We start from the raw sequence: 22,296 nt of genomic DNA, 5'->3' as shown, positions 1-22,296 counted from the left end.
AAGAAACTTCTTCTCAGTGAGGGTGACGGAACACTGGAACAGGCTGCCCAGGGGGGTTGTGGAGTCTCCTTCTCTGGAGACATTCAAAACCCGCCTGGACACATTCCTGTGTAACCTCATCTGGGTGTTCCTGCTCTGGCAGGGGGATTGGAGTGGATGATCTTTTGAGGTCCCCTCCGATCTCTAGCATACTGGGATACTGTGATTATTTGGAAGTGCCGCATACAGTTCTGGTGTCACCAACATAAGAAGCACATGGAGCTGTTGGGGCATGTCCAGAGGAGGCCACGAGGATGATCAGGGGTTGGAACAGCTCCCATACAAAGACCGGCTGAGAACATTGGGGCTGTTCAGCCTGGAGAAGAGAAGCTGCATGGAGACTTCATAGCAGCCTATGGGCATGAGAGATGGGGCAAGGGGTAGGGCAGCCATGGTTTCTCTGGGCAATCTGTGCCAGTGCCTCACCCCCATCACAGGAAGAGTTTCTTCCTTATATCTAGTCTATATCTACAACTGCAAATACTTTCTCAGTACAGCAAATGATGACATCCCACAAACTCACAAGCACTAATGGATGTTCCTATGAGATCGCCTTTAAATCTTTCAGCATCAGTGTGAATGTACCTCCTATGCATTTAGCTGGCAAATTATCACCCACCTCTGGCTGAAACTTGGCAAGTGCAATCTGGCTACCGACCTGGAACACTGTTATTTTTCCCAAATACCTATACTTCAGTGTCTGCTGGGTTATCTGCTGTTACACGGAAGCACTATAGTCAGCCTCGACACCTCTTTAAACTGGTGAGAAGGCTGGTAAAGAAACAAAAGAGGCAGTGAAGAGGAGAGCCTGTGGTTCCATGCTATAAATACATGGTTGTAGTGCTTTGGAGAGGTTACCTTAGGGAAAATGAAGTGGCTGGAGCAAAAGAGCAAAGAACCTGCTCTCTGCCTTCACATGCAGTTGCTGCAAAAACACTGGAACTTTTAACCGGAGCTGAAATACATGAGGAGCATGGAGTTCATTTGATAGCTGAGGTGTGTGCTGCAGCATTTCGTGTTTGGCATCAGCCTCAAAATACTGTATGGGAGAGGCCAAACCCACCACCCCCATTTGGCAGAGGGAGAGGGGAAAAGCTTTGCTCCCCCCTGCCCAGGCTGTCTGCTCCTGCACCATGCAGTGCTGGGGGTGCACACTATCCAGATGACCAGAGGTGGTGCGCAGGTTTGCACCCGACATTCATACACAAGTGGAAAGGTTGGGCAGGAAAGTAGCTTTTACTGTGGATGCCCCACACTGCTGATGGGAATTGTATCCCCTTGGAACAGGCTACCCAAAGTAGTGGTAAATCCCTGGCAGTGCTCAAGGCCAGGTTGGACAGAGCCTTGGGCAACATGGTGTGGTGTGAGATGTCCCTGCCCATGGCCGGGGGTTGAAACTGGGTAATCTTAAGGTCCTTTCCAGCCCAAACCATTCTGTGGTTCTGCGATTTAGGAGGAAAACAAAATCTCTTTCTACAGCTTGCAGTTGCGTTAAACTTCTGGGGGTGACAACGATCAGATCCCTAACCTGGTACCCCTCCAACAGGCGTTAGTCAAATTATTGTATTATCATTGTATAAGCTTGATGTCCTGTAAGACTAGCAAGAATGTCTTAATGAAAGCGTGCCCAGGCAGCAGTTTGGGATGAGCGCTGCCTGCCTGTGAGTTTGTTGGTGGGCTCTGAGGGGGTGGTACAGACCTATACATTTAAAGAAGAATAATATAACCGATCCTATCACACAAACTCATTTCCTAGAACAAACAAGTCCTTGGTGGAGCTGAGGAAACAGGCAAGGATTTATCCCTCATACAAAAGTTACAGAAAGAGTTTATTATTGATGTCATGCCCCACAGGAATCACAGTAACCCACGGCAGTGCAGACGACAGGCCAGGGCCACGCTGCCCCAGTTGCTCATCTATAACCCATTGGAAAAACAACTCAGTGGCTTTGCAGTGGCACAAGGATGGATTTCTGTGGGACGTGGCTGGATAACCCTCACAGCAATGGGGATGTCCAAGCGACTTTCTTTGAGTACAGAAACAGGGCAGCACGAGGAGGGCTGCAGAGAACATATAATGGGACTGAGGACTTTGTTCTTTGCACTCTTCCCCAGAAGGAGGCTGAGTAAGGAGCTGCTTCCAGACAGCTGTCATTAATTCATTCCTTCACTGTTTTTTCCTTGAGGAATGTCTACTGTCTCCCCACCCACTTGTTTTTCTCTCGGGGAAGTCAGGTAAACAGCCAGGGGCTTAAGAAGCGAGAGCTGGTTTTATGAGATGCTCTGATGCCCAGCTCAGCTGGTAGAACTGTGCGTTACCAAAGCGTCACCACTTAAAATACAGAAATGCGCGTATTTCAAATTGAAGCTGGAAGAACGACATTCTGAACAGAAATATTACCTTGTTAAAACTGAAATTCAAACCCTGCCTTGTAACAGTAAGAAACACATACAGGTTTGGCCAAGACAAATGGGTTGTAGCCAGGGCATGCACCTGTATGTGTTTGTTGGCATAAGTTCTGTCTTCAAGTGCTGCAGTATCCCTTCAGGTATATAAAACATCCCCATATATACACCCCAGCCGCTTATTCTGTGGGGCAGGAGGTGTTCATAGGCTAGAGAAGGCACAGGAGTGACAAGAGTTCATAGGCCAGAGAAGGCACAGGAGTGACAAGAGCCCAGCATCTGCTCTGGCTTGGGGCACAGTTCAGCAGATCAACAAATCTGCAGGTACATTTCGAAGAGGAATGATGTTTAGTAGATACTGTAGATGCCCTAAACCCCACTGGCACCATAGGGCAGAGCTTGCGATAGGCTGTAAGCTCTAGGTGACATGATTGTCAGTCACCTTTTCCCTTTCAGTTTCTTGTTCTGCCAGACCCTTCAGACCAGCAACCAGACCCAGAGCTCATCCTGTGTTTGGTGGGCTTCCTGTCATCTTCCTGCTTCGGGCTGCGCAGGGGGCTGCTGTTTATAAACCAGGCACTGTGTTTTATGGTCTGCTCCTGCCCATTCCAAATGGAAAAAAGAAATGCAAGCATGACCATAGCTATTCAGGCTGTTTCTAAGGAGAAAACTAGCTGAGATAAAAATACTTCTTCAGAACAGGTTTGTGCTTTCCTGAACCTTCCTATAGCAATCTCAGGATTACATACAGTTTAATTCGCTTACATGCAGCGCCTTGAAAAAACAAACACAAAGCCACAAACAAAACAAACCCCAAGAAACTCACCAAAACCAACCCCTAAAATACTTCGTGCACAGCTGTTACTAAAACCGTAAAATCATTGACTTACAGAGTCATAAAAATGGGATTTATTGTACATTTCCTGTTCCAGCCCAGGTCTTGTTCCAGCTCCCTCAGGTAGACAAAACACATGGGACTATTAACTTATTTAGTCATCTTTCAGGCTTCTCTGTGGAGGACTTGGAAGTAGCGAGGAAGAAGAAGAGGTTCTTTAAATGCAGCCTTTCAGACTTGTAATTTTTGGGGGCTGTTTTGATTGGACAGCTCATTATTAACTAGCCCATGCCCTCAGGGGCTGCATGCCTCCTAGAATGATACATTCATATTATATTGCTCACATTACCTACTCTTGAAGTCCCAGCAAAAAACAAGCCAACCCTATTCCCCCAGTATTTTGCATCCTATGTAAAACTAATAGTATGGCTAGGAAAATACGTTGCTTTACCTTTAAGCACCAAGAAGCCCAACTCAGGTGCATTTCAAAGACAAAATGATGCCAATAGCAATTCCATTTAATATTACCTGTTGTAGGCATTCAGTCTGCCAACACAAACTCACTTGTGTTTCGCTTGTACACGTCTCCCACGGCAGCCTCATTTTGCAAGGTGAATTTGTTTGCTGCTTGGGTTTCTCCCAGGTTTTTGAGGCTATGTCAGGGTTTACAGCATCTCGATACTGAAGTTGGTACCTGCAATGCTGATTTTCCACCCGGATGTTGGAACTCGTATTGGTGATCCTGCAGGAAAGCACAGCCCTGTTTATCGGAAGCTGTTTGTGCTTCTCAAAGTACTCAGCACAGTTAAAGCAGAGGACAAAAAGCTGAATTTCCTGACATGCCTTTGCAATTCTCCTCTGAGTCCTCCCAGCTCATTTTCAGTGCAATATATTGTGCAAATCTGAGCACAAGTGATGATGGGGGAAGAGAAATGCTCCTGTTTAGCTGAGATCAGAATGTCCACAACTTTCCTCATCCCTTGGTTTCACATGCATTTAGTGTGCAGTCAAGCAAAAGCCATGGATGGAACTTCCATCTTTTCCTTTGGGAGAGCACATCTTAAATTCCGAGGAAATATTTCTGTCTATAATCTATAGTTGCTAAATCCATGAGCATTACACCGAAGTCAGAATTCATATCAGCTTTTTATTGTTTCTAATCTTTAATTCATCTGATTATCATGTCCCCTGTATTTCTCTCTTCTTTGTAGAGGAATTACCTACAGCCTGTGATCCCATTCAGAACTACGTTTTCACAGTTCAAAACGCAGAAAAGCAGAAGTACTTCTGCATAGCATCATCTATGCAGCTCTGTTTCCATTTAAGTCAGAAGCTGTACATGAAGCCATGCTGGAGCCACGCGTGCGACCACGGTTGAGCCCATGAGAGAGCAGGACCTAAGACTGGGGAAGCATTTGCCTGTGTTTCAGAGCAAAGTAGCTCCATTTCCACTTAATTCCACCTTTCCTCTGTGTTAATACAGCAGTTCCCCACAGTGCAGAGATGAAGAACAACCATCTACAGCCACTCAACTGTCCTGACTGAGATGTAATTGATGTCCTGATGGCAGTTCTGGTGCTTGTAGGGGCGGACCTGCTGCTGCATCGCAGTATCACAGAATCACAGAATCCCGAGGGTTGGAAGGGACCTCAAAAGCTCATCTAGTCCAACCCCCCTGCAAGAGCAGGGTAACCTCGAGTACATCACACAGGAACTTGTCCAGGCGGGCCTTGAATATCTCCAATGTAGGAGACTCCACAACCCCCCTGGGCAACCTGTTCCAGTGCTCTGTCACTCTCACAATAAAGAAGTTTTTCCTGATGTTCACATGGAACCTCTTATGCTCCAGTTTACACCCATTACCCCTTGTCCTATCACTGGACATCACTGAGAAAAGCCTAGCTCCATCATCCTGACACTCACCCTTTACATATTTGTAACCATTGATGAGGTCACCTCTCGGTCTCCTCTTCTCCAAGCTAAAGAGACCCAGCTCCCTCAGCCTTTCCTCATAAGGGAGATGCTCCACTCCCTTCATCATCTTAGTTGCCCTGCGCTGGACTCTCTCCAGCAGGTCCCTGTCCTTCTTGAACTGAGGGGCCGAGAACTGGACACAATATTCCAGATGCGGTCTCACCAGGGCAGAGTAGAGGGGAAGGAGGACCTCTCTCGACCTACTGACCACCCCCCTTCTGATACACCCCAGGATGCCATTGGCCTTCCTGGCCACAAGGGCACAGTGTTGGCTCATGGTCATCCTGCCGTCCACTAGGACCCCCAGGTCCCTCTCCCCTACACTGCTTTCCAGCAAGTCAACCCCCAACCTGTACTGGCCCATGGGGTTGTTCCTGCCCAGATGCAAGACTCTACGCTTGCCCTTGTTGAATTTCATCAAGATGCTCAAGTATTGCTGATGCTCAAGTATCGATGATCAAGTATTGCTGACTGGGAGCTAGCCTCCACGGTAGTACTATGTACAGGTGTTCAATTTAAGCAGGCATTCGGTTCGTTTTTCTAATGCGACAAATCACAACACTGTATTGCGGTGACCATGCAGATAATGAAAATGACAACTTTCGCTCTCACTGTGGGCCATTCAGGCACAACAGAATCCACTGAACCCTCTCTGAGTTATAATTGCCTCCAGATGGAGCATTTAAGGCAAAATAAACCCACAACCCCTGCAAAGCTCTATAATACCATATACATTACGTAGCATTTCTAGTCTGACCCCTGCAGGAATAATTTGAGATGCCCAGCTTAGAGGCTATAACCACTGCAAGTTTAATTTTGTTAAACCATAAATCGACTATTTCAGATTTACAGCCTCTCCCACTGCATGGCCCAAGTCTGCCCTTGCTCCCACTCACCCAGATTTATTAGCAGTATTAAGCACCAGATCACACCCGTGCCTGAAAATAAGCCCTGCACAAACAGCTGAGTTTTCCAGGAACACCTAATATTGCCCGGTGCTGAAACCTCAGTCTCACCCCTGATTGTGGCGGCAGCTGATTAGGTTTGACATGCCCTAGGATCAAGCATTACCTATAAATAGAAGCCAACACGGTTCATGTGTTTTTTACTCCTGTTTTCAGCAGTTACTGGTGAGATCACAAAGGGGGAACCTCAGCAAGTTCAGGAAGAGAAACATCACCTTTCCTGAGGGCTTTTGCTCCCACCTGCGAGCCACACAAGCAGCAGAAAACTCTGAAATCCAATCCTGTAGAAACAACTCCACTTGAAGTCAACACAGACAGAAGGTTTTAACTCCTCCCAGCCCGGATTCCCAGCTGCTCGAGGTGCAAGCCTCACTCGCTCCATCAGACCCATGCAGCAGGAACCACACACAGCCAGCGATGCTTTGCAGACGAGGAGCTCCTCAATGCTAGTTTTTAACCTCACAGCTCAGGTTTGTGCCATGTTTCTGATTTACTGGAAAGCTTTAGATTTGGGCAGAGTTGCTGAGGCTGCAGCTGTGACTTTGTATTTTGCCACTTCATTCTTACTTCTGTAAGGTGTAGGTATAGAAATGTATATATATAAAAATAGATATAGAAAGACTCCCCAAAATTAAGGAAGAGCTGACGGTCTATAAGTACATAGAATCATAGAATAGTTAGGGTTGGAAAGGACCTTAAGATCATCCAGTTCCAACCCCCCTGCCATTGGCAGGGACACCTCACACTAAACCATGTCACCCAAGGCCTCATCCAACCTGGCCTTGAACACCGCCAAGGATGGAGCATTCACAGCCTTTTGTAACTTAGAAAAAGCTTACTTATTTTACCTGCATGCCAAGAACTCATTAAACACCTGGTGAGTTCATCCTCTGATGGCAGGGGTGTCTGTCACCACGCTGGGATCATTAGAACACAAGCTTAGAGGAAGACGTTTTCCACTACCACAGGATGGTTTGTTGGTAGCTTTCCCCAGGGAGAAGGCAGCACGTTTTTCCTGCTTTGCTTCTCAGCTCCAGTGCTTTTGCAACTACCCACATGCTCCAGCATCATGTATCATGGTTTAAAAATGGTCCTCAGGGGTTATCAGTGGCTTTAGTTTCATGCAGACCTAGAAGTCGAGGTCCAGGTAACCTAAGCACCATGCCAGAGGCTGTGTCTTTACTCACTGTTCTCCACCCCCATCACCTTCCTGAAAAATCAGAACATCAAGACACAACTTCTTCCTTTTGCTGCTTGGATCTGGGATTTTGAGCAGCTCTAAGGCGATGTTGGTTTGAAATGCTCCAGGATCCTTCTTCAAAGGCATCTGATACCTACTGCAGCTATGCCAGTGCCAGCTCGGCCAGTACAATCCCCATGGGGTGGTGTCCATTTCCACCAGCTGAAGTGACCAATTAAACCCAGATCAACTCTGATCCCACGCAGCCCTTAGCAAATGGTTGTGACAACTTCCAACCAGTGCCTGTGCCACCACAGGTTAGCCAGCAAACAAGTAGTATTATATGACAAATGCATTATTACAGTCATAGAATCATAGAATAGCTAGGGTTGGAAAGGACCTTGAGATCATCCAGTTCCAACCCCCTGCCATGGACAGGGACACCTCACACTAAACCATGCCACCCAGTCTTGTCACTATGGTTTCCCTCTGAACTTTAACTAGATGCAAATTCATCTCTTTTCTTGGCATTCAAAACAAAGTTGTTCTGAGAATAGAGGTACAATTATTTCCTGAAGAAAGTCACCTCTAAAGCAAGTGTCAGACGCTCAGCCCCTTTTCTCAGCTGCTTTTTGGCTATTTGACGTACTTTGTTATCCAAATAAACTGCCGAGATGAACTATTTCACCCACCTTGGTCTCATTGTAACACCTAACATCATTCTCGGCATCTTCCATTTCAAAGACATAAACAGAACCAAATCCAAACAGCACAGACCATCTTCAGTATTTCACAGTACCAGGCACGAGGTGTTCATGCCCAGCCCTGCTGACTCCATTTTAGCAAACACATGCTCACACTAAGGTGCCTTACTCAAAGTTTTACACTTTTGGGCATCCTTTGTCTTTATTTAAATGATCCTAAAGCTGAATGCCTTTTGTACAGAGTGGAAAACAGATGACACCTGAGAATTTTAAATGCAATTCTGACATCTGGGATTTCAATCTAGACTGAATCCATGACGTGTCAAAGGCAACTTCAACATTACTAAATGGACCAAGAGTCACTGAGCATCCTCCCCAACTTTTCTGAGCATCACTTTCAACTCCCCCCTTACTTCCCTTTTCACTCCTGTTTTCTGTTGCCATAATTAGCACAAAAGTAATTTACAGTACATTCTTGGTTTTACTTCTCCTGTGCAAGGAATGGCTTCCTTGTTGGTCTGTTGTGTCCTAATTACATACATTATCATTCAATTTTTATTTAGAAATGATGCTGCTCTTCCCAAGTCTTCTGTCCTCTGCACTGGCTCCATCGAGTTCACCTCAAACTCCTCAAATCCCTTTGTGTTATGGTAAGTTCAACACAGGCTTTTCATTCTCATTTTAATACCGATATTCTCTGTTACGGAACTGTGTAAGACACACCGACACTGTATCCAGGGAGCAGGTCATTTTGACCTAGCAGCACTAGGAACAGCACGACTAACAGCAAATGAATATGGTTTTGGACACAGGTCAGGAGGCCATTTTCATTTTGTTCTGTGATAGTACAAATACTTAGAGACTTTATAGCATGACCAAGGAAAAAAGCTTACAAGAATGGGTCAATTCAAGTGAAAACTTGTTATTTCAGGAGAGGATTTACCTTTATTAGAAATTATTCAAAAATTGTACTTGAAACAAAGGAAAACAGAACTTTGGTGTTTTTGAAAACTGGTTATTTGACAACACTGGAAAGTGTGGTCCTTATCCATGACACCAAACATGTGGCTGTCTTTTAATTACCTTGCTCTGCACAGCCAGCTGTGTTGGTGTTTCAGGGCTAGCCACGAGGACCGACATGAAAGCTGTTTCCCTGTATTCGTTCAGTCCTTAAGTGAATGCAACTGCCTTAAATGACTTCTGTAGTATCTGAAGTGTATTACAGTTAAAAGGTGTTTGCTCTGAGTTTGCTACTGCTTGACGGAGCCACTCACCAAAAAACATTATAGCGTTAGTTCGGACATAGCCAAACTGACAGAGTTTTAATAGTTACTGGTAAGTAACAGAGCATTTTAGTCTGAAACACAAACGCTGCATCCCAGGACCAGGGAAACTTGGCAAAAATACAGTTCAGAGGCAAGGCATTCTTACGGTCAAGAATTCTTGACTCTGGAATGGATAAGCTCTGAAGTCATACAAGTCCACGATGACCTGCTGAAGAAGGCTCCTATCTTTCCTCAAATCACCAGCCTCATGCCAGCGTTTTCTGGGGAGAATGCCATTCCCCAGTGCATCAAAGCCAGTCTAATCCAAGTGTCTCCAGTCTGGTTACCAACTCCTTTTCATATCTAGAGAACAAATAGCTATGACAATGAAGTATTAAGAGTAGCCCTTGTTTTCATTGGTAATATTTTGCCCTGATGCACACATCTTTTTAAGTTATAAAATTAGCTTTCTGGGCAGCAACAGGGCATTCTTCTTCCATGCTCTCTCTCAGATGAGGCAGAGCTCTCCCCCATGGGTAGACATTCGATCCAAAGTGTCTCCATATGGGCCCAGCTCAGCTTTCTGTGCTTCATGCTCCAGGAATTACAAACACTTCTGGAAAGGCACCAAAGGCCACCTGAGATGACTCAAATGTACCATGCCAGCAGTTGAACTTACCAAGTTGTGGACGTGGTGTTGCTGGCTCTGGAGGAAGAATTCCTTCTCTACCTTCTTCCCCAACAAACTTGGTTTAGAAGACTTAGTACAGTTTGTGTAGTGCATGGACACAGGTTTGACTTGAGGACTATGCTTGATGGGCTGAACCCTAAATAGCTTTGTAGTATAGCTCAGCTGAAACCAGAAACGACAGAAATACAGCAGAGAACAAGCAGCAAGGACACCCTTCCACCTCTACCCGAACCCCCTTCTAAAACCCAACCAAGACATGGAGAAGTCTACACAATTCTCCCCCAGTTTCCCTCCCCATTTCCTGGTTCGGTGCTGAGCATGCTCCGAGTTCTTGCAGGAAGGGTGGTTTAGAAAGGCATCATCTTAGGCATTTGTGTGCCAGGCAGCACAGCAAAAATCATGTCAGAGATCCCGCAGGAACTACTGAATCTAAAAGGTTCATGACTACTCTCATCTGTGTTAGAAGCAGCTTCTCGCAGAGATTATGCACTCGTTACCTGTTTGTCAGAGATCACCTCTATTCTAGGCTTAGTTCAGTGATACCTCAGACAGTGGAAAGCTGACAGGGCCCCAAGGTCAATGACCAAACACAACTGCTTTGTACTTAGATTAAAGACACAAAGTAGGCTCTTTCTTAAAGCTGAGTTTTTCCAGAGTCAGTCCTGAAATAGGCATTATTTTTCCACAAAAGGATACATTACAATCAAAATCTTAATTAAAGTCAAGACATTTGAACGTATTAGATCATAAATATTACAGAACTCTCAAATCTTGCTTTTGACCTAACTTCTTTATGAGCAAACTTATTTGTTATGGTACAAAATTATCAATTTAAAAACAACTCCATGGTTATAACATGAAATGCATTAATTAGGAAAAATATAGATGTACTGTCTTACTTCCTTAGGACAATTTTATTCCAGTGCTTTCTTCCTCTGGACAGAGGAAGCTATTGTAACTGAGCACACTACAGCTCTTTCATAACAGGAAAAAGTTACCAGCAAGCACAGAAGTTGCATCAAGAACAGGAGCTTTATACAATGTCCAGAGCCTGTTGAGAAACACATTGCTTTTATATGCTGGGGATTAAAGAGCACAACCATCTGGTCAGCTTTCAGGCTAAATGAGCCAATGCTCTCCTGCGTGCCAATCTGCACCGCTGACAGAAAAAGGCCTATTGTACATCTGCTTCAGGAATGCCTGATGTTAACACTTTTAGCAACACTCTCCTGTTTTATGATCGCTTCAAGTTTTATACTTTAACAATACACTTATTTCTATGGGTACAACTGGCATCACTACGTCCTGTATAAATGCCTTTTCTCGCTTTATTATGCAAAATTAAGATTCAAGGAACAATGGCACTAAACTGACACTTTTTACATTGTTTTTAGTTCCTTCTTCCAACTTTTTACAAGATTCACTATCGCAGAAGCCAAAAGGGGAAGGATTAAACGAAGCCTTCGCATAAAAGCTCTGAGGATTGATATTTAATGAACTGTGAGATATAAATCAGTGAACAGTACAGTTTAAGCTTAAAATACTAGGATAACATTTATATTAAAAATAATTCACCTACAGATAATACAGTCTAGTGTTTATTGTATGTTATGGAAGGTACACTTGAATTTCAAAAATTTAAAACATATAAAAAGTGGTTAAGGGCTAACATTTTATCAACATGTGATAACTGTAAGAATGTTTATTATACAGCAGGGTACAATGGTAGTGTTAATGCCAACAGGGCACCACAGAAGTTAGTTAAAAAAAAAATTCCACTATGCTTTATACAAACAACACCACTTGCTGTTGTTTAAGAGTATTGGGAGAGGATCTGTCAGGAGGATAAGCAGTCCTAGAGCATTTGTAATGTTAGATAGTGTCAGGATGTAGACTGGTGAATGTTTCAAAATAAAGCTAGAAATGCTGTAATTACTTCACAGAAATGCACATCCAATATTTGTTTTCAATAAGAACAATAGGTACAAGATTATAACTCTCCCTATATGAAATAATTTACACACAGATGAAAGCTACACTATCTAAAATAATCACTAAATACATTTTTCTTCTGGGAAATAAACAAGCAATTTTTGTTTTGCATGATCAATATCAAAAAACATATAGCAGAAGTAGTATCTTTCAAACATAACTGATGCTCTAAAATTAAAAAAAAAAGAAAAAAAAAAGAAAAAGTAGTGAGAAAAGAGATTTTTTCCATGAATGTGCAACCTAAAATCAACCAAGCTTATATTGCAGTACAACCATAATAAGAAACCACTGATCAGAAATACAACTTTATGGAAAAAAGTTTATAATCCACAAAACTGTTCATCAGGCCATGAAGTAAAATAGCTCCACAGTTTACAGATAAAACTGAGGCCACACAGACGCGTGCTATGTCTTATCTCCACTAAGTAGATCCTTAGGCAGAGGATGTGACACTTTGTTTGTAGACAGCATGGTATGCATTTCTCAGCAAGACGTAAGGGAAACAAGACTCCAGGAGATCCATTGTCAGGAAGGGAGACTCCTGCACAATCTGAAACACACCAGAAATACAAGGTTTTGCAAAACACCTTCCACTGCCTGCTGCTGATAATCTATTTCACGTAGATACTTCTGGTCTGCACCACACCACCACTCATGTTTCACAGCAAAAAGAAATAACACAAAGTTTAAATGCTGGGGAGAAAAACACAGTGCTACAAACTCAGTGCTTCTCCAAGCTAGTCATCTAGCTTTCTTGCATATACAGCACTTCAGCCATTTCCAGAAGATACAGAATACTGAAAGGAAAACCTGTGAGCAGAGAGGTTTCTCTCCCACACACTCTGAACAGTGCTTCCTGTATGTGAAATTTCATTTTAATATTGTATGTAGTAAGTGAACAATGGGAATGAACTGAACAATGTGATACGATGTTCTGGCAACAAAGGTACAAATGTGTGCCTGTGTTGGGGGAATGAAAAATATTAATTCCTGACATCAGAATGTTGGGAAGAACGACATAAATAATTACTTCTACTGGTTCATGAGCTACAACCACCAAGGTGACACCCAATCCCCCCTTATTAAATGATGCAATGCAGAGCCTGCTCCTTCAGTTAGTAACACACGTAAAACAAACACTTACCATATCTAGTAGTAGGTAAACAGATTCTCTGTTCCTCGTAGTAGTTTTGTCCGTCTCCTGGCCAATCTTCAGTAGACTAGATGATGCAAGCTATATGAAATGCATATTTTAAAGGAGTAAATAAAATAATGTGTTGATCAGTTTCTGTTGTTTTGTTACACGCACACACATATTACCTTTCTAAAGAAACCAATATCCCAGCCAGTGGACGCCGAGTTGTACTAGCAACAACCAAGGAGAGCAAGCCTGAGCACACGAACAATCACCAGGCTTTAGTCTCAGTGAGCCATTTTTGTTGATTTCTAGTACTGCTATCATTACAAGTATATGCTATTCTAATAGAAAAAGTGACAGAATTAATTGTAAAGAACTGCTCACTGTTATCACTGGTTGACCATTACAAAGTCTACTGAAATCAATGACAGAACTCCCATAGGATCTAGATCTCGCTTCTTCTGTCATTCCCAATACGCAGGTAAACTTACTGCATTTTCATAAGTTTTGAAGAGACTGAAGTTTCTAACTGTTTGAAGTTAAACTCATTTTGCAGTAGAAGATTGAGTTCTACTCCTAAGCTGTATTTTCAATTGAGGAAATGTCATCCTAAATGTACATGAATAGTATTTCATCAGACCATGAGCAACCCTACAAATACTAGTTTTAGAAGATATCCTAGAAACTTCTAACACGTACTTAGGTATTTACAAGTTCAGGCTGACAGAATATGGTAACTGAGGTCATTTGCAGATACAAGTTTTTTTCTCTATTTAATTAACTTTGACAGGAAGGCGGATCATCTCCTGCAGTACGTTTTCCTCCGGAGACACGTTTTTCTTTCAGGCTAACAGTAAGCGATATATAAAAGGTGTTCGAAAAGAAAGATTAACAAAATATCCGAAGGATCAAGTCATGGCCTGTGCAGTAAAAGCAGTGGTCTGAAACCAGTTCGTAAACACTGAAAAAATGCAAACCTCATACCAAAAGTGTTTAAATCACATGGAACTATACTGGTTTCCTTCACTTGTCAAATGCATGCAACTTGACACAACCATTTCTCTTTCATCCTTTACAGCCAGCAGTTGCATTAGACAAGGTCAACGGCAAAAGGTTTTTTCTTTTTTACAAAATGCAATGAGTGAAAGAGCCTTTTAAGTAGAAGAAAAATAAAAGGAAAAAAGAAAAATGTCTTTCTGTGGGCTTCTAGGGTCAGAAAGTTGCCATTATCCCACCCTCGTAAGTGTGGAAGGCATCTAAAATGAAGAGGGAGGTGAACTAAAGAGTCCGACCTATCATGTGAAAAAGTCTGCTAGACAGAATCTTGATTTTATATGCACTGTACATTTCTTTTTCCAATCAATAACGTAAGAGACAGGATGTGCTAAAATACTAAAGATTATATTAAAATAAAAATTATGACGCTAGTACTAATTTGCTGCTGTTACCTTCCAACATCGCACACAGCTGACTATTGCTAAAGGACTGCTACTCAATTTAATCTACATATTGACCTGCATTAATAATATGCTTCTCTCTTGTGCACCAAACCCAGATTTATATGAAATCATCTGCATTGTGTCCTAAATTAGCATTACATTTTCTAGTTGAATTTCAAAAACTTCCTGAAGTCAACAGATACTTTTCTTGTTAAGATCTTAATTTTGCCCTATTGCCAGACCAAAAGGTTACCCACACCTGATTTTCTCCTAGTCAAAAATCAACACTTTATTATACAATAACTTTAGTTTCTCTGCCATCTATAACAACAGGAAACTAAGTAACATGACAAACATTATGAAACAGTACTGTTATTGGAGCAAATGCTGGTTAATTAATAATCATTCATGCTAATCCAAACCTTTATAGTATGCCTTTGTGATTAAGATTACTCATGGCTGATTGCCACTGTAAAGCTAACATTTGCCATGACAAACGGATGGATAATTTAAGGACAGATTATGTATGGATTGAGGGGCATTAGGGGGCGAGAGTTCATTCTCCTCTTTTTGGACAGGGTCACTCTAGAAATGAAGTTATACATACGGCCAAAAATTCTTTCAGACGGTCTTCAATGCTTCCCTTGTGGATGGTAAATAATGCTGCAGCAATCTGGTTGATAGCTTTTGCCAAGCAATGAATGTTGTTGCAATGCCCTGAACAAAAACATATACAAATTACCTCAGCATTATGCTTGAAAGTAACAGTATGCTTTGGAAAACATCACTCAAAAGTAAATGAACTTGTCACAATGGAAGATAAATGTTTAGCATCTTGCACAACGGGAGCAAAGTATTCTTTCACACTGAACTTGGCAACAGTTAAACTACCAGAAGTACAGATCTCCCTTCTGAATGCTGTAATGGTCACAACAACCTGACAAAGATCCCTGTGGTTTTTAGGAATTAGGAGGTTTATTTGTTTTCTGCAAAACTCGAGAGTATTACCACTTGACCAGGCTAAAAAAGCCATGTGGCAAGCAGGGCTCTTTCAAGCTAAATTGGCTATTTTTCTTCCCTCTGTGTAGATGAACATGGCATGATGCCCGGACAGCATTCACCCAAGACACCTACAGGAACTGGAGAGCAAAATTATTGACTTGCTCACTGCCATGCATAACATCTTGCCTAAAATTCACACAGGCTTCAGAGGCCTGGAAGATGATTAGATTATACCAGCTTTCAAAGAGAGCAGAACAACTGCTCCGCAGGAGGTATCTCTTCTGGGCAAAGTTAAGTCAAATCTACCACTTTAAGACAAAACTAATAAATACCTGGGCAAGCACCTTGCGATAGTACTAGCATATGGAAAAAAGGTGGTCTCTGAAAGAGCTAACAAGTATTCACGCACACAAGCACTGCTGGTTCTTACCAGTTCTTTCTGACCACTGCTGAGCACGGAACTCTTTTTCATTCAGTCATTTATCTTAACTCCAAAATCCCACTTGAACAACAAGGTCAGCTAGACCCCATCACTCTACACATGAGAAATGATCACTATTGTTACTGGAAATGGATTTTTGCTGTAATTTTATTGCCCAATTTACTCAGCATCGTAATATCTAGCTGCAGCTCGTCACTCCTCTAATACCCTCAATAACTTTATATGACACCAAAATTTTCTCACCTCACTGTTCAGCCCCTGTTCTGGCTGCCTATGAATATGCTGATTAGTAGGTCCTAATGAAGATCCCTGTGGATCTCGACCAGCAGTCCCCCTTGTCCCAACCCCCCTGCTTGATACTCTTATTCCATCTCCTATTTCTAATTAAATATTGCTGCATGAATATGCTAGTTCAGAAAAGAATCACAGAATCCCCTTCCTTCTACATGAGTCAAGAACACCTGTAGTGCTTAATTCTGCTGATGTAAATTTGAATTTGTTTTTGAAGTGGCTGGCTTTTTTTAAGTGACTTCATTTTTATGTCTCAGACTGTAGTTTGCAAGGGAATTCAGCTGAGCAACTGTTGTCTTCCAACAGGTTTCAAGTATTTAGAAATGACTATGTCTCTTGCAGACCAGGGTTATATTCTAGCCTCTAAGACAAATTAGTCCTCTAGCCTGACATTTGACTAGCAGTTCAGATTTCTTACTGGGAACAAGAGCCTGAGCCTTTATCTGGAATTAGTAGAAGAAACAGGCTTAATCTTGAAGTAGGCAGAGAGAACACAGACATTGCTGAAGCTGTCCAAGAACTGCTTGTATTTGGCAGGTATGCTTGCCAGATTAGAAGGCTGAAACTCCTTCAAATCTGTGACTTGTTCATGTATAAATTCAGGATTTCTCCAGGGAATTTACTTCATAAAAAGCAGCATTTATGAAGTTCTCATTCTGGAAACAGCATCTGTATTAAGCATCTAAAGCCAAGTATTCTACAATAAGGGCAGAACACAAGAAAAAGCAGTCTTAAGCAAGGCAGGCAGGACTGACAAGGTCTATCCCATTTGTTCAGTTAGTTTTGTAGAGCGGCAGATTTTATGTATTCCTTTTGCCAGACTCTTTCCTCTCAATAGAAAAGAGCCCTCTCAGGAAAGAATTCCATAATACAGAGGCCACATGTCATAAAACCAGTAGCAACTCCTAACACAGGCTTATTTGAGTTCTAGATGTTCTTTCCAGTCACAGTTTTGAGATCTAACAACTGTACTTACTTTAAGAACCCACTCGAAAACAAGGCTTTACCTGACTTCATGTTAAGTTACTGCACGTAAATAAAATCACAGAAACTGGAATATTTAAGCTACATGATACAAAACAGAAGATAAGAACTGTATGTTGTTTCAGCCTGCTAAGAACCTGAGGACTAAGACGGTCTTTGGAAGAGAGAGGAGCTTGAGGAAGACGAGCCTGCATGAGTTCTTACCTGCTGGAGAGCCTCACTCATGTGAGGTGCAGAGGGCTGAATGTGAAAATGTAATCATTGTTAAAAACCTTTAGTACTGTCCCCCCCTGGCCAGTTTTAAGACTCTACAGTAGGTAAGATGCCTTTGAAGGAGAAACTGGTGCCACGAAGTGCTTCCAAGGGATTTATTTTACGAAACTATGAAGTAGTAGCATTTAAGAGATATGGTCTTAAACCAAGTTCATTCGGAATTAACAGATCCCTAATCTCTCAAAGTGAAGAATACAATTAATCCCCATTTAAGAAAACAATCTTGGGTCTCTCAAAAAATAGGTTTCGCATATTACACTAAGTGACATAGAAGGCTTTCAGAAGTTCTGGTCCTTTAAATTTTCAGAAGTTCAGACATTCTTTGAGAGCTAAATTTTGACTGAATTAAAAATAATGCATCCTGAAGGAAAAAAAAAAGTGGTAGGAAAAACATACTGCACCCAGTAAATGGATGCAGAATAAACATGGTCTTTTATGCAAGCCATGATACACATCACAAAGAAAATAGCTTGGACATCTGAAAGGTGACTTTTGTATGTGTTGGAACAGCTTTGTCAGTCTTTTTTTTTCAACTTAATTTTGTCTGAAAGGGAACTTTTTCTTGTGGATTACATGCAAAGAATTTCCTTGAGGCAAAGATTTTATTTTTAATAAGGAAGTTGACCTACTCTTAGGATATAATTCTGTTATAGACAGCTTGCACCTTCCAGATTCTGTTTCAAAAAATTTATGCTTACTAATATGAACAGTGTATTAAATAGAAAAGATTCCTTGTCTGACTGGCCCAAAGCCAATGTAAAGATTACTCAAACACCTACACTATTACACAGTAAGTCTCACACTGATTTGTGTGGAATGTATAGTCTAACAATTCCACACACTAGGATGAGTCTGCCCCCTACAGTTTTTTGACTGTTCTTATAATTTCAAGTGGAAGACTTGTTTTCCATATAAAGTTACCTTAAATGAGAGCTGAGTAAATGCTTTTTAAAGTAACTTTCAGAAGAACTTTCCTAGGTTAGGGCTAATTTAACTGGCTGTTACATTTTATTCACTACAAAACATAATTCAATATTTAAAGCAAACATATTCAAGAAACTACCAGGACTATTACGAAGGAACCATCACAGCAAATACGCAGCTGACTCCACATTACCTTCAATGGCAGGGCTATACTGAGACATCACATTACTAGCCAAAGTCGGCAAGGAGACCGCCACGAAGACCATGAGAAGGCAAGCAATCTTATATTCTTCTTCCGGACTAATGTTTTCTAAAAAACCAAAACCAATAAAGCTCTTTAATGACAAAAGTAATCTTGCCGTATTTCCTTTCAACTGCAGGAAGTGCAGGAAGTCAAATTTTGACAAAACTGAAATTTAAACTCAAGAACAACAAACTCGGTGTTTGTGGTGTGAAAGGAGGAATATCATGTCAGTCTTGCCAAAAGACACAGGGTGGACCTGTAAAAAGTTTCCAGTTTGTTATCTATAAGAATGAAGGCAAGCTGCTGCCACACTAGCACTTCTAACCATTTAGTTACTAAGATTTAAATAGGCTGAGCGGGATGGTATTTTTTCATGTGCTCTGAGGTGAGCATTACTCTGGCATTCTCTCTTTGGTAAATGAGCAGAAGGTGATATGCACTCACCTTAATTCCCACTAAAACCTTGTGTTTTCAAGAACAGCAGCATTACCATGCACAAGCATGAGATTAAGTCAACAGTTGGTGAAACACAGTACTCTTATCTGTGTAAACTGAATTACTAAAAACCAAATACCTCAAACTGCAAAGGTAAGAATCAAAATATGAGATCATAACCCATCATGAAAATACGCAGAAATTCCCTGTCTTTTTCACCCATCTTAAACATGTCACAGCTAAACCACAGTGAAAATAATCTATTTCAAACGCCATTTCAGATTCTAGTTATCTTACAAACAGACACCTACTTATATTATGCACATAATGCATATAAAATACACTTTTTTTTTTGAGATACACAAAGAAATTGTGCTTGACACTTAAGTTTGAATATTAAAATGCTGCTTGAAATTAGCAGGGTTTTCTGCTCCCAAAAGAACTACTATTAAACCAAGAAAAAACAACTTAGCATTTAAAACATTCATGATCTGATAATAACATTAAGTTTCCATTACACCCAGTGGGAAAAAAAAAAAGCAATAAAGTAAAAAAAGCTGAAGACTGTCAAAGAGCACTTAAGAGCCTTAATTCATGACTTCAAACCTGCCAGATTAAACAAAACTGAGAAGTTCAGACAGTGGTGCTTTAAAGTGAGTGAGAGGAAGCACTATACATGTTAGAACATTAATATGTTTATTTTACCATGTTTCCCCTTGTCAGCTCCATGTTAACACTTGCATAACACAGTGTTGTGAAGTTCATGAAGAACAGCATTCTGGCATCTTACCTGACACAGACCTATTACACATCTATAACAAAACTAATCATGTCCATAACTATTCACAATAGCGTCCTATTTTCAATGTCCTTAGATTAAAGCAGGTTCCACGAACAACTTCAACATGTACCCATTATGTATTTCTAGGTCAACAAGTTAATTTGGATGTGGTTGAGAAGATCCTCAAGCTAACACATCAGTAAGCAGCAGGCACAAATCATGTTCTTCTGCCATTTAAAAAGTCTAAAGGAATAGAAAGGACTCAAGATACAGACGTCTCCTCCCAGCATCTGAAACTTCTGTGCCTCAGTGCATTATTTCTGGGTTTTTTTTCTCCCTCTATTCTAACACAGTTTTTAATTTGGAACTTCTTACCTGATTTTTGGGAAGACAGTGCTACGACCAAGGCAGGATCAATCTCACAAGGCAATCCAGCAGCTGATGACAGTTCATATACATTCATTGCCACCTGAGGACCAGAAGAAAGATAAGTACAACACTGCATGCTTTTGTGGAAATGTGATGAATCTGTCATGTTTAAAACGTTCATGTTAGAGTCTGAGGCACGGAGGAATTGCAGAGACTTGGCTATATGAAGGTAAAGAGGCTTTGGTTGTTTCTAACTTACATTGAACAGCTGGGTCAGTACTTTGAGCACTGCATTAGATTTTCTTTTTGTCAAGCCAAACAAAGCTTGTATAATTCTCAACATTACCTCCAAAGCAAACATCCTGACTTTGAATCAGCCATTTCTACATCTTTCTTTACTGTTCAAAAGAAACTAACATATTTTCTTTACTAGATCTAAAGTACCAGCTAACATCTGCAAATACAGCATTTTTAGGCAAAAGCCAAAAGTCAATCTGGTGAAAAAGTGAGGCAGAAAAGGAATCTTACAACATGCAAATTTCATATAGATTCAGTGTCCAGGAATTCCAAGTGCCAAGAATTACACTCTACGTGGCCCTAACAATAACATCTTGAAATGTATTCCATTTTCCACAGCGCATCCCAGGCTGTATCTTTTATTGCCATTAACAAATGCTCCACACAGTTCTCTTTTCCCAATTTACATCTTGGACAATGCATCTGAAGATGTAGTTCAGCAGAATCTCTGAAAAAATAACTTTACGCCAATTACAAAGGACTACAGGGAACGTAAGCAATGGGTCATATATTTGAGACGTGTTACACTTGGCCCATAAATCCTCACATATAGCTCTATCAGCTGCACATAGGAGATATCATGCAGACTAACCTTATCTGTGTGCTTTAGCCTGGCTACTCAAAGACAAGTTCTGATATGGAAAGCACACAGCACTGTTTAGTAAATGCTATGCCATCAGCAGGGCGTATAGTATTAGCCTGGGTACAGTCCTGCATTAAAAGAATTACAGAGCGTCTGGACAGGACCTAATTCACAACGAGCAAGAGTGGAACAAATGCAAGTCTCTTTATAAAAGCCTGTGTAGACACCCCAACAATTTAATATTAAAACCCCCAAGTAAACAAAAGGAGAATCAACCCCCATTTCACCAGTTACCACAAATCGTAAGTTTCAGGGACACTAAAATAAGAATAAGATTTCATCAGATATATTCATTCGATATGAAAATAAAAATAACATTTCATACCAAGTATTTATTCCATCAACAGCTTTAAAGCTATTTACGCTCTGCTTGGTAAATACAGTAGATAGGAAATTACTGTTATTAAGTCCTAAAATATGCCCAATTACAACTTATTGGGCAATTATCCCAGTAAGTTGTACACTGTACAAAGCCTTGTAAAGATGTGTTTGTTGACATGCTTTCATTTAAGGGAAAAAAACCCAACCCTGACTTATTGTCCCAAAAGAAGCCTTTGTTGCCTACAATTGTACTGCTGTATGAGACAAGGCCAGGAGAAAGCTCAATGAGCTGCTGATTGTCCACCGGGCTTAACTGTTAGCAAGCTCATAGCACAGCTCTGGCCCTTCCAACAGGGTGTTTTCAAGACAAAGCTTGGGCAGAGTGGCTGGGTAGCACATGTCAGAGTTCCCAGTATTCCCAGCAGGCACTATGGACAAGATTACATAGGTTTGGCTCCTTCTCCATGCATAGTCCTCCAATGTTATCCAGCGAGCTACGTACTCTCAAACAAGCTTACATGGCATCATGCCACACCACAAGACAATGACATCTGTGGTTGGTATCATGCGACCAGCCTGGTGGACTGTACCACAGCACTCATTTATTTGAGACACTTGGAACTAGGAAACATACACACACAAAATAAGTATATTCAGAAATC

General features: G+C 41.4%; 1 protein-coding gene across 4 annotated transcripts in view; it reads right to left on the bottom strand.

The window, feature by feature from the left end:
• Window positions 1-10,516: 10,516 nt before the first annotated feature.
• NCKAP1 (NCK associated protein 1) overlaps window positions 10,517-22,296 on the bottom strand; it is a 61,353-nt gene continuing 49,573 nt past the window's right edge. For 3 of the 4 annotated variants that reach the window (XM_080632116.1, XM_080632117.1, XM_080632119.1), the window contains 5 exons: window positions 20,380-20,473; window positions 18,738-18,854; window positions 15,236-15,345; window positions 13,196-13,285; window positions 10,517-12,601 (listed from right to left, as the gene is read on the bottom strand). In XM_080632116.1, the coding sequence (XP_080488242.1) occupies window positions 12,485-12,601; window positions 13,196-13,285; window positions 15,236-15,345; window positions 18,738-18,854; window positions 20,380-20,473 (528 nt within the window). In that variant the 3' untranslated portion in view covers window positions 10,517-12,484. The remainder of the gene's footprint in view (window positions 12,602-13,195; window positions 13,286-15,235; window positions 15,346-18,737; window positions 18,855-20,379; window positions 20,474-22,296) is intronic. The other variant, XM_080632118.1, reaches the window with a different exon arrangement.

This window comes from Psittacula echo (assembly GCF_963264785.1).
Source record: "Psittacula echo genome assembly, chromosome: 20".
NCBI classification, from domain to species: Eukaryota; Metazoa; Chordata; class Aves; order Psittaciformes; family Psittacidae; genus Psittacula; species Psittacula echo.
This window is presented reverse-complemented; position numbering and strand designations above follow the sequence as displayed.